At 36.1% G+C, this 12,207-nt stretch overlaps 1 protein-coding gene across 7 annotated transcripts in view; it reads left to right on the forward strand.

Annotated features, from left to right (window-relative positions):
- LOC146542316 (uncharacterized) overlaps window positions 1-12,207 on the forward strand; it is a 72,959-nt gene that overhangs the window by 39,201 nt on the left and 21,551 nt on the right. For 2 of the 7 annotated variants that reach the window (XR_014880408.1, XR_014880409.1), the window contains exons 1-2: window positions 1,489-7,736; window positions 8,267-8,401. Coding sequence is in view for 1 of the 7 variants with exons in the window: in XM_085213315.1 (XP_085069441.1) it covers window positions 5,640-5,644; window positions 7,552-7,736 (190 nt within the window). In the remaining 6 variants the exon portion in view is untranslated. Of the gene's footprint in view, window positions 1-1,458; window positions 7,737-8,266; window positions 8,402-12,207 lie in introns of those variants that run through there. The other 5 variants (XR_014880406.1, XR_014880405.1, XM_085213315.1 and 2 more) reach the window with 4 other exon arrangements.

Genomic DNA, 12,207 nt, shown 5'->3' on the forward strand with positions numbered 1-12,207 from the left:
ATTTCACTGACCTTTTCACATTGACCTTTTCCTTACTAAATTCTTTCTTCAAGAGAAAAAGCAGTAGCAAAACAAGTCACTGATTCCAGGTTAGGATTTGTTTGTTTTTCAACATGCCTTCCTGGCTCCCTTTTTTTTTTTATTATTTTTTTAAGTCCCTCAAATGTTTTTGGTGTTTTCTCACTGCACATCTGACATTAAAGAATACCACAACAGATTTCAGCCCTGTATATTTCAATATAGAGTGATATATTTTATTTATTAGAAATGGCTACACAAATGAAAATAATTTCCAAGTACTACACTGTGTTTCAAATTACACTTTTGTTACTTAATGAACTTAAACATCCTGTATCTGGCACAGAAATTATTTAATTGTAATCTAAATCAGTTAATGTATTCAAGATCTACGCTTTCCTTCTGGATATAGGATTTTGATTTTGTATCTGTGAATAGTAAAATATGTACACATGTATTCGTTTATTTATATTACTTGCAAAAATGTGTCTTCCATGTGAGTTTAAAAGTTAGCTTATGTTAAAAAACAGAGGAAAAGACAAATTTGTTCTTACCTTAACAAAGCAGTCCATTTCAGGCCTGGAGGAAGTGAATGAGAACTGGTACAGGAAGCCACTTCAGAAAATCTACATCTAAAAAATCTATGAGAAAAATGTGATTTATCTTAATATATGTAAATCATGTTAAGCATTTTTCCAAATACCCTTTCTTTTCCACATTTATCTTAGTTTTTTAAATTACTTTGACTTCTACCACAGAATTCATAAGAGTTATGAACAATTATGAAAGTTTGCATTTAAAATGGTTTCACATACGTTTTGATAAAATTATGACAATTAGAAATTAAAGAAAAAGCAACTTAAATTTTTTACAGCGATTATCACATGCAACATCAATTGAACATAAGTTCAGAAAGAGAAAGTTCTTTGAAATATCTAATTCCAACCAGCTTAGTAATTTGCAGTGAATCCAGTCATACTAAAACCAAAGTTTTAACAGCTTTGTAAGCATAACAGGAAACATTTAAAACAGTATAAGATTTCATGTGAATATAAGTTTTCCTACAAATGACACAACAGTATATTAATAAACAGATAGAGTTTACTTTCAAGTTTGTTGATCATAACCAAAGAAAGTAAAACACCTGTGAACCCCTTGCTATCATCCTTATGCTATTTTTATATCATTTTTGCTCAAAAGTGAATTGTAATCTAAAATTCTGTAATTTTGATGGATTAATTTCATTTCCATTGCAAAAACTGCCTCTTCTATGGTGATTCTGTAGAAAATATTTCTTTTAAGAATACTAGCATGACAAAGTATACTGTAAGCAACATAGGAATCAACATTAAACATGAGTAATATAGAAGGGAAAAAAAATTATCCTTTTATGATTGTTTCTACTAAAAAGCTAACCAAGTTTTGTGAGTTTGTACATCATAAATACCTTCTTTCCTTGCTCAGCTCCGTCACTGTCTGTATACTGCTCGTTGATACAAATTCCTTTCAACTTTTGCATTAGTTTGTATATTAATGACCAGTGAACATTTCTGCCCACAGTTGTAAATCATTTTAATAGTTTTGAGACATAAAACACAACACAGTGAATCATGAACCACAACGTTTCATATAATTTTTTTTCCAAATAGAAAGTTTTTCCTTCTTTTGTAATTTTTTTTTTTTTTAATGTTTTTCTTTCTGTGTCATGAGATAAGTTTTTTACTGAAGCTGGATGATAAATAAATTAGTGCCCATGCTTTAGTAGAACTTGTGGAGACTCAACAAACTTTGTAGACCTAGTGTACTATTCAATGGAAAACACAAAGCTCATATTTACACCTTGCTTAGCAATCAAAAAGGAGAATAAATGAAGATGGGAATAATGCAACCGTCCTCTAAATCTTTGCTTAGGCTCTTCGGTATTTTGAAAACAATTCTGTATATCTGCCTCAGTCAACAATCAGCTGGTCTAAAATCACCTTGCTGCAGATATCTAGAAGTAGCACACTACACGCTCCAGAAGATGGAAAACATGCTATCTGTCAAGGTAGCAGATGAGTGCTGGTGTTGCTGAATGAAAAGGCTACTCTGCAGTTAACTGTTTCAAGCTCAAAAGACCGTAGATTCCCTTCATTCTACTGCATTTAGTTACTGCAATGTAGCTCACAATGGAGGCATTCCCTACTCCAACTATTTCCCCCTGCCCATTAATGGACAGCATTTCCATTTCTATTTCCTTCCTGCCCCCTGCGGACTTCTATAGCACTCTGTAACCATCTGTACTTCCAAATTCTTATGGTAATTAAGTATTATTCTAAAGTGTTCTTTCCAGTAGCAGCTGATGATTTTTTTCTAGCATACATCAAGAGCAGACGTTGCTTGCTTCTCAGCTCGAGATCTTGAGCAATTGATATTTCAATGATAGTCTGACAGACTGCAGTGTTAGTTCGTTAAACCAAATGAAAAACTTTTATTTTCCAGATTTTACAGCTCACAAAGCCTGTATCTCCCCTTGCTCTCCCCAAGTGAAACTATTGACTCGGTGAGATAGTTCTTTGCCATTAGGCATGAAAGAAGAGAGGAAAGTTTCCTTCTCCCATGACCAGTGCTGTCTGTGCTGGCTTTTGGCTTTTGTTCTGTGAACACTTGTCAGCAATAAACTGACATGCAGACAGTACGTGTAGGATATAAAGACCAGATAAATATTATCCTTAATATTTTTTTTCTGTCAAATAATGTACGGAGGTGTTCATGTATTGCTTTCTTAATCTGTCTTAAGCCAGTCATTTTATCATAAAGATGTTTTTGCTGATGCAGTCACCATCCAATTAACTTAATGTATTGTCAGTGAGCTTAAAAACATGTTGCAAATGAAACAAACATTCTGGTTGGTTTTAAAACAGGACTGTTTGTTCTTTTCAGACAAATCTGTTCAGGTTGATAATCTAAATTTCACTGCTGTCCTTTACGTCAGAGGTGTCATTTCTCATCTCACAACGAGTCTCACAAGGATCAGTTTGGCTGCCAGCTGAAGCTTGATTGGAAGAGGCTCAGCAGAAACAATGCATCAGGTCTGAAGTGCCAAAAAATTAATCCTGGGGCCAAGCTGAATGCGTCACGATCTTTAAAGTCAGTTTATGAGCAAATTGGAAAGGATTATTCTTCAGAGACTGATGTGAAAACAGTTCAGTACAACAGATGCAAAATTGCAGAGGACTGCCAATTTTTTTTTTTTTGTTTGCTTGCTCTTTGCTCTTTTCTTTTAAATATTTGAAGTTTGAAAGAGTGAGACTTCAGTTGAAGACGACTTTAAATAAGCATTGCTTTTTAGTCAAAAAGATTAAGGAAGTCGAATATAAGATTTTGTGAATCTCTTTTGCAGTTGTGATAATTGTTCTACATGGTTCAAGTACGAGGAAAAGCAGGGAAAAGAGAGGCTAGCGAAACAAGAAGAATTCTTGCCTGTGCGATCTCTCATAGTTCTGACATAAAGCTGACACTTTCATCTTTCTGTGTTTCTTGAGGATACGCTCTCATAAAGCGACTTGTAGTGAAGTGTGTATGAAGAGGAAGAAGCAGGAAAAAGAGATAAGTGATTTACATTTTCATTATTGAAACACTTATATATATTAAAAAAATTTAAAAGTACTCTAGAGAAAGGCTACTTTATGTAAGTGGGCACTGTGAGACAAATCCCTCAAGTAAATTCAGGTAAAGATCTATGGATTAAAAACAGAAAGGGATTGATTTGAATCAGCTAAACCTTGTTGATGTAATGCACAGTTACACTAATCAAACTGCACTGTGGAAAGATGTTTTAAAAATTAAATTTATAACCATAACACAATAAGATCTTTTTCTTCTCATCAGTTTTGCTCTTTGATTAATCAGAAATTATTTTTACTTCACTTTTGACCATGCCTCCCTTTCTGTTTACATTTTTTAAGATCACTTCTTCACTGAAGTTTGAGTGAGTCTTCAGCTCACTGCCATGTACCCTGAAATTTCTTTCCTTGTCACATACATGAAGAGAAGTAGCTTCTCAGCATATGCCATCTACCTTTAGATTTGATGTGAGAGCAACTGTACAACAGGAAGGACATAATAATTCTACTTTCCTAAAAGGATATATGCATTTAAATTTTCCAAAGACTTGGCTTCCATTGGCTTATAAAACAGTAAAGCTGTGAATGCTGGGCAGGCAGTCTCTACCAAAAACTAATATTAGAGTTTTATATGCTAAACTGCTGTCATGATACATGAAGGTCTAAATGAATATGAAAGAAAATATACAGGAGTGGCTCAGTGATTATGCCAGTCACCATTAAGGAATTTTGAAAACTGCCAAAAGAAATTATTAAATTTATTCTTTTTCATCTGATTTTTTTAAATGTATAATCTTCTCATTGACTTTCTGAATGTTTAGAGTATACAATATAAATGTTGCCAAAAACACACATCCAAAATTGATCAATTTCTACTTGTTCATTGCCTCTCATGTATTTCTATCATCCAAGTGTTGTTCACTGTTTATTATTGCTATATTTATAGACTAAATCTCCCTGTTTAATAGCAAACATGACTTATTTTGTAATATTTATTATTTGCTGCTAGAAATGAGATGTGACCAGAAAAAGCCTCTTCCCCCTAGCCAGCCACTGATAAACAACATTTACAAACTCTAAAGACACAGTGATACTCCAATGTCACAGGAAATTTAAAAAATAAAAAATAAAAAATTTTTGAGAAAATGTCTTATCTGCTTACTCACAACAATGATTAGTGCATCATAATTACGTTCACATAAAAGATATGCAGGAAAGCTACACATAGCTCACAGGCATGCACTGAGCATTCAAATAAACAGACAGCATGAGAGTCTAAGCAGGATGGAGGACCACCAGTGAGAATATGTACATACATGCATAGAGTGTGGATCCCTCTAGCTGCAAGGTTGGACACTCAGTCTGCCCAGTAGCCAACTCTCCCTAGTCATCCTTGGCTCCTGGGCTGATCCACCTGCTCACCAGCATCAGCTTGATCCTCACTAGCTCACATGCTCTCATCTACATACCCATACTCACTGCAGTGGCTGGCACCATGGCCTTGCAGGCCCTTTCTAAAGTGAAGTCCCACTGCAGTTGCATGCACTTCAGTTTATTCATGCTGATCTGTCCAGACGCCAGTGCTCTAATTCCAGTTGCTGGCAATCAGACCTCTGTCCATACATGTATGCCGAGAATAGGTCCCTCACATCCAGGGAGAAGGTAGAAAGGAATTTAATAAAACAGGACAGTCTACAGTGATCAGGTGGATGGCATGGCCAGGAAAAAGATCCAACTAGCAAGCTATTTACATGCAATCAGCCTTTTTTATCCACTTATTCCTCTATTTTCACAGCCTCCCTGAACCACCGAGATCCCTCCCTGCTCTCACCTTTGATTATTCCCCTAAGCAGCTCATAAAAATTACTGTAGAATCCCACAGTTCTCTTTCCCAGTATCCTTAATGTAACCCATACCCTTAAGCTGTCAGAACAGATTCTACATTCCTGATGTGGTTTTGCTCAGACACTGGCATGAAGCTGTAACGCATCTCTGAGACAGCCTGGGAGGAGCCTGATGAGGTATTGCCTGTTGACGATTTAGGTCTCACCTGCCCACCCTTTTTTGTCCTTTTGCCTCTGGCTTTCTCTGGGGTTGTGCAGATGGGCTTAGGATAGGTTGATAGCTCTTTCAAAGGGCCTGGGAGTAGATCTGCAGTAGGTATTATTTGGGCTCCCCTTCCTGCCATTGTCACTCCTTCATCATTTGTGGGTATGCAAAAGAACTTTCATCTTGTAACAGAACAGGCAGAATGATGGTCTCTTGATTTTTTAACTGACAGTAAAAGTTACAGTATTACTTTTTGTTTATTGTGTGTTTTGTTCGCAACATACCAACTGAAGTAAAATAAATGTGATCTGCGCATTTTAAACATCATTTATGTTGTGAATTCTGAAATTATTCTGTCAGAAAAATATTTAGAGCATAATTCTGATGATACAGAATTAGTTATTGGCCAAAGTGAATCTTCGTAATTAAGGAAGACTTGGTTTTTGGATTGCATGAGAACCAGCTTGAAAACCACTCATAACTTTATTATCTTCATCTCACTTATTTTTTTACTCTCGAGCATTCTGGAGTCAAACTGAGGACACTATATAATAGTGCTTGAGAAATTGTAGTCTCCAAGGCATGGAGGACACCCTACCTAGCAGATGTGAGACTGTCAGTGCAGCAGCAGTGCAAGAATCATTGCACTCGCTAATACCCTTTCGGGCTGTTCTGACACAAGCAGTTGTTTGGTGAGTGTTGTATCTGCCTCGTCGTTGCAACATCACGTGTGGTGTCAGTGATGTGGTTTGAGTCTCACAATACATATGGAGAGAGTTGAGGATTTGTTTTTAAGGACGGTTTAAAGTTTCTTATTTGAACAAGAAAAATAAAAGAGTTGATAATGATTATATAATTCAGTGCAAGAACAGATTTCATTACAAAGCAGATAATAGTAATTAATAATTTCCATATTATTATTCTGATAATTAGTAATTTCCAGTCAGTAAGACTCTTCCCATTGTATCCCAGGATAAAACCTAAAATTTAGGTGAGAGTACTCCTGTGAGCACAAGTGAAACCCTGGCTTTGGTCCCTCTCTTGGCAGATCTCAAACAGAGTGTTATACATGACTCGGAAGTTACCAACGGTATTGCTTGTGTCTTTCTATCTCACTCTAATTTGTCCAGAAATCTCACCTTGGATAAGATTTTCAGTATAATTCCAATGTTTTGGCATTTTCTAGTGAAAGAAATTGAGCCGATAATTCCAGCCAGTTCTGTCCATTCCTTTTAAGTAAACTTTCACTCAGGTTAAAAGAAGGACAAACCAAAAGAAAACTATTGTGCTTTGGTAAGAGTATTCACATTATAAGCTGCAAAGAGAGAAAGATAGAGTAAGAGGTTAAAGTGAAGAAGGAATAATGGATCCCAGGAAGAGATGCCTGATGTGCAGGCACCATGTTGTTGTTCCCCTGCTTCTTAGCTTTCCTGCATGTCCCTGGAATAAAATCCAACCTAATTTTGGGTGAAAAATGAGGAGGAAGGGAACTTTAAGTCATGAGAGGCAGGAAAAAAGAAATAACATAGAGGAAAGCTCCACTGTGATTTGTCTTCTTTTTTTACCAACATGGAAAAGAACAAAATGTAGCTTATTAATTTGATATTTTTAGTACTAGACATATGAAAATCCATTTAAGTAAGAAATAAATATGATATTTTCCCTGCTCCTGTTCAATTGTTATTCTTTTTAATGTTAAGGGTTACATTTTGCTCAAAACCCAATCATATTTTAGCACACGTCCCAGGTAATTTAATCTTTTCTTGAGGATTTTCTTGACTTTAGACTTGTTCTCTAGAAGATCTGCACGAAAAATAATGGAGTTGTTGCTTTCCTATTCTTTACTTTGTCTTTTTTTTTTTTTTTTTTCCCCTGAAAGAGGCTTTGGGCCATGTTTCTCCCTGTTGTGGGCCATCTGTGTTGAAAATGTGTCCAGAACTGAAGGTTACCTCATTGTCACCAGGAAACAGGAAATAAGTTTGAGAAACATCTGTTTTTCACCTTGGATGATTTTGTTAACTTGGATGCAACATTTTGCAGCTGTTTTTCATTCTACAAACTTTGGTAAGTTTTTTTTTTCTCCCTTATTTTCCTGCACAATGGCAACAGATAGTTACAGAATTGAAACACATCATTTCACATCTTCTAGAAGCAGTGTTTTCTGAACTGAGAAGTGAAAGGAACACATAAATAAAAAACAGCAGTTTAGCATGGGGCTTTTTTCATTTTTTTTTAAATAATTTTAAATATCTTTATTACAATTGTGTCTCTATATTTCTCTATAGTATAGCACACGCCTAAAATCTTCATAGGGAGAAACAGGGAGCATATCATTTTGTATCTTTTACTTGTTTTGAAACAACTCTAACCCATAAATAAAAAAAAGAAAAGAAAATCTGTAGTTATGAAATTCTGTGAGAAAGATATGATAAGAAGAATTTTCGATAATGCAAGTAAGATAATTAATATAAATTTTCTGTGTAAAAGTTGAATGTATATGAATGTGAGATGGATAAATGTGAATCTGTTTCTGTATAATTTCTTATGGAGGATGGAAGTTCATTTATATTCTGTCCTTATTATTGCATCCATAGGAAAACATATGAATTGTGATTAAAAAACCACGGTGCACATCTGTGTGTACATTCACATCCACTGGAATTGTGTATTATGCTATATTTGTTCCTACATTCCATACACAGAGGTGACCACTGATCATCTGCTTTTGGGTAATGTAATAGATTGAAAGATCTTGTACAGCAATAATTATGTAGCTGCACCCATGATTTGCCTTGCAAACTCAAAACAATAGTACAAATTTTCTAAAGGTGCAACGTATGGTCCTGCAACAATAATATTGCTCACGTTATGCATGAATGAGAAGAAAAAAAAAAAATGGAATGGAATGGAATGGAATGGAAAGGAAAGGAAAGGAAAGGAAAGGAAAGGAAAGGAAAGGAAAGGAAAGGAAAGGAAAGGAAAGGAAAGGAAAGGAAAGGAAAGGAAAGGAAAGGAAAGGAAAGGAAAGGAAAGGAAAGGAAAGGAAAGGAAAGGAAAGGAAAGGAAAGGAAAGGAAAGGAAAGGAAAGGAAAGGAAAGGAAAGGAAAGGAAAGGAAGAGCTCTATCTCTAGCAGGGCTGGAGGAAACCTCAGGACAAATCAAAACTTAGTAAATAGTTTTTATATCAACACACAAATTTTACTTATTTTTTTCCTACTCAATGCCATATCCCACTGGCTGTGTAGAGCTGAGCTGCCTGCTGGGTTAAACCACAACAGTCTATGTTCTTCCAAAAGGAAAAAGCATCATACTTCTGCTGCACATCAATACAGTATATCTGTCAAATTGCTGCAAGGCACAGATCAAGTGAAAATACACCTTGGTTTTGAACTTCTATTTTTCTCAATATGTGTCTTTCTCTGACTGCACTGTATATGCATTCCAAGTTGAGCTTAATACAAAAGGGGCTTACCAATATAAACATTTTTGTACAAGTTTTTTTTCATGTATCTACTGAATCATATACAAAATAGACAAAATATCAATTCGTTTACTTATTTCTATGGATAAGTTATTCCGCATGTGCAAATGGTGTTATTTAAACTTTTTTAAATATGGGAAAGCAATTCTGAGGTGTGTTAGCGCTCTAAAGAAGGCAGCAATCAGCTTTGTGCAAAATGTAAAACAAACTGAAGTAGGCAAGATTTTTTTTTTTTTTCCTATAAAGGAAAATCCTAATTCCTTGATGTGCATTCAATTCAGGATGACAGCTATGCAGAGCTGCACTGGCTCAGTGGCACAACAGATTTTTGTAGTGCCCAGAATCTGCGCTGCACAGCACTGACACTGGGTGAGGTCTGTCCTACCCTGTTCTGTGCTGTGTGGCCTCACTTCCCACCTTGGGAGCAGACCTGGGTGCAACAAGAACATCAAACTAATCGTAAGTGATCAAAGGACAGCTACAAAGATGGTGAAGGGTCTGAAGGGAGCAGATGCATGAGGAGCAGCTGAGTCCTCGTGTGTGCTCAGCGCAGAGCAGAGGAGCTGAGGGGAGGCCTCATGGCGGCTGCAGCTCCTCACAGGGAGCGGAGGGCAGCGCTGAGCTCTGCTCTGTGTGACAGCGACAGGGCCCGAGGAACGGCGTGGAGCTGTGTCAGGGGAGGGGCAGCTGGGGGTCAGAGAAAGGGTCTGCACCAGAGCGTGGTGGGCATGGAATGGGCTGCACAGGGCAGTGGGCACAGCCCCGAGCTCAGCAAGATCAAGGAGCGTTTGAACACCACTCTCAAAAATATAGTTTGGATTTTGAGTGGTGCTGTGTGGAGCCAGCAGTTGGATTTAATGGTCCTTAGAGTCTCTTCTATGGTTCTGTGAAACCATAAAGAGTTGTATTTATTTTAAAGTTCACTTATGATTAACTGTTTTGTTAAAATAGTTACTTAAACTGTCAAGATTTGAAAGCGTGTTGACAAGAAGAAAGAAATTGCCAACCTCCAAAGCATTCTGCAGGCAGTGATTTTCATCAGTATTATAGAGGATTATCAGTGTTTTCTTCCCAGAATGTGAGAAGCAAGGGAAACCTGCAGGCATATGTGAGCTACATGGAAAGCAAACAAAACCTTCAAAAGCCTGGTACCCACCAACAAGCGCTCCGTCTTTTGATTGAATTGCTCTGTCATTTTGAGGGATGTATTGATTCAGGCCCTTTCTCTTGAAAAGTGAAGGTTCTTGAAAGTTCAGGTTGCTCAGACTCAGCATCATGGCTCTTCACAGTTTTGTGTTTTGAGTCACTTCACTGAATGTGCTATTGCAGACCAAAGTTTTGGACTTACAGAGTAGATGTATATGAACCTAGACTTGTCACTGGGACTCGGCATGTGTGTTTTTACCATGAGCTGCTTCAAAATGTAGATAAATTGTACTGAGTTACAGGCAAGCTTGGGGATTTATCAGAGTAGACAGAACAACTGCCAGAACAACTGCTGTTGTTCTGGCAATACGTGTGCATATCCTGGAAATTACAGTTTTCTACTTGCAGATGGAGCTTGTCCAAATACTGCAAACATGTTTGTATCAACCATAACTGAACTTTCAGTTTAATTCTTCATGGCCAGTTTCCATTTATTCTTGGCAAGTTTGTGATAGCCTATGTGACCTTCTAAATCACTAAATCTGGCTGTGTTTTAAAGAAATATCCTGTAAAAAAAGAAAATCTAGGAGCATTTCACTGTGACTGATATCTGTGACTACACAATTCATTTCAATCTATCTAGTACTATTCAGCATACATAGATATTGCTTTGCACTTTAATCGAATTGTATTCTGAAAAATCTTTTCCATTCAAAATACCATCTCAGTTCTTTCAGATATTAAATCTTTCACAAAGCTATTGAGGACCATCTGTCTTATTTCATCGTAGCCATGGATTTAAGGAAGGGAAGATTTCCCAGGATTTACTGGGAAAAAAATTCACAGACACTATATCGCACTTTGTTACACAAACGACAATTGTCATTCTAAATTTATCTTGCTAGTGAAATGTTTAAAAAAAAAAGTGTTAAAAGATAATTATCTACAGCTATATATTTTTTTCTATGCATGGTGTTGTGTTCATTCTCTCAGAAATTAATTTCCTTCAAAATATATGTTTATAGTTAGAACTGCTGCCAGTTTACTCTGTTCATTAAACTCTTAATTTTTTATCTATGGAGATTCTTTGCATCTTGGTGTCACCCTGGCAGCTTGCACTGTAATTACAAACATGATAAAATGTATTTTGGATAATACTGGTGTAGAAAATATTTGTATTTCAAATGACTGGCATTTAATTATGCTGTTAATATTTTTTGATACATGTGTCAAATTTGCCCTGCTGCATTTGAGAAAAACAAACAAACTGACAAACAAAAAAACATGTAGATAAAGGACTTGTTTCACTTTCTACTTGACCAAACTAGGAGTTCTGAGGGTTGGTATTACTTGGACTTAATTTATATTAAATGTACTTGAAGCCCTAACATCTTCTTAAAGCTCTGATTGAGATTTTATTCATGTTTTTACCTTTGTACATCCTAGGAAAATGTGCTGCTCAGATCTGTGAATCTATTGCTGCATCAAGTCCTGAAATTTGTCAGGGCTGACTCTGTACTGTTTAAAAGAAATACAGATATGCTAGAAAAAATCTCAGCTTCTCTCTAATGTGCATGGAGTTAACATGCTTTTTTTTTTTTTTTTTTTTTTTTTGGTTTGGTGTTCTAATGATTTAATATTACAAGAACAATATATGTAAAATATAGATATATTAAAAATATGTTTGTATTGAAATATGTTCAGGGTATATTTGCAAGCAATTGCCACTAAAATGTGAAATTTGGCAGAACTAATTTAATGATCAAATAGATCTCCTTAGTGTAACATAAATATCAAAAGAAAATGCCTGTTTAAAAACGAGTATGATCATATATTGATAGGGGTTGTGGCTCAGTAACAAAGTCCTCATACGGCAGAGTATGAAAACTTCTGCTGAATTGGATCTTG

Source organism: Meleagris gallopavo, chromosome Z, assembly GCF_905368555.1.
Source record: "Meleagris gallopavo chromosome Z, MGAL_WU_HG_1.1, whole genome shotgun sequence".
NCBI classification, from domain to species: Eukaryota; Metazoa; Chordata; class Aves; order Galliformes; family Phasianidae; genus Meleagris; species Meleagris gallopavo.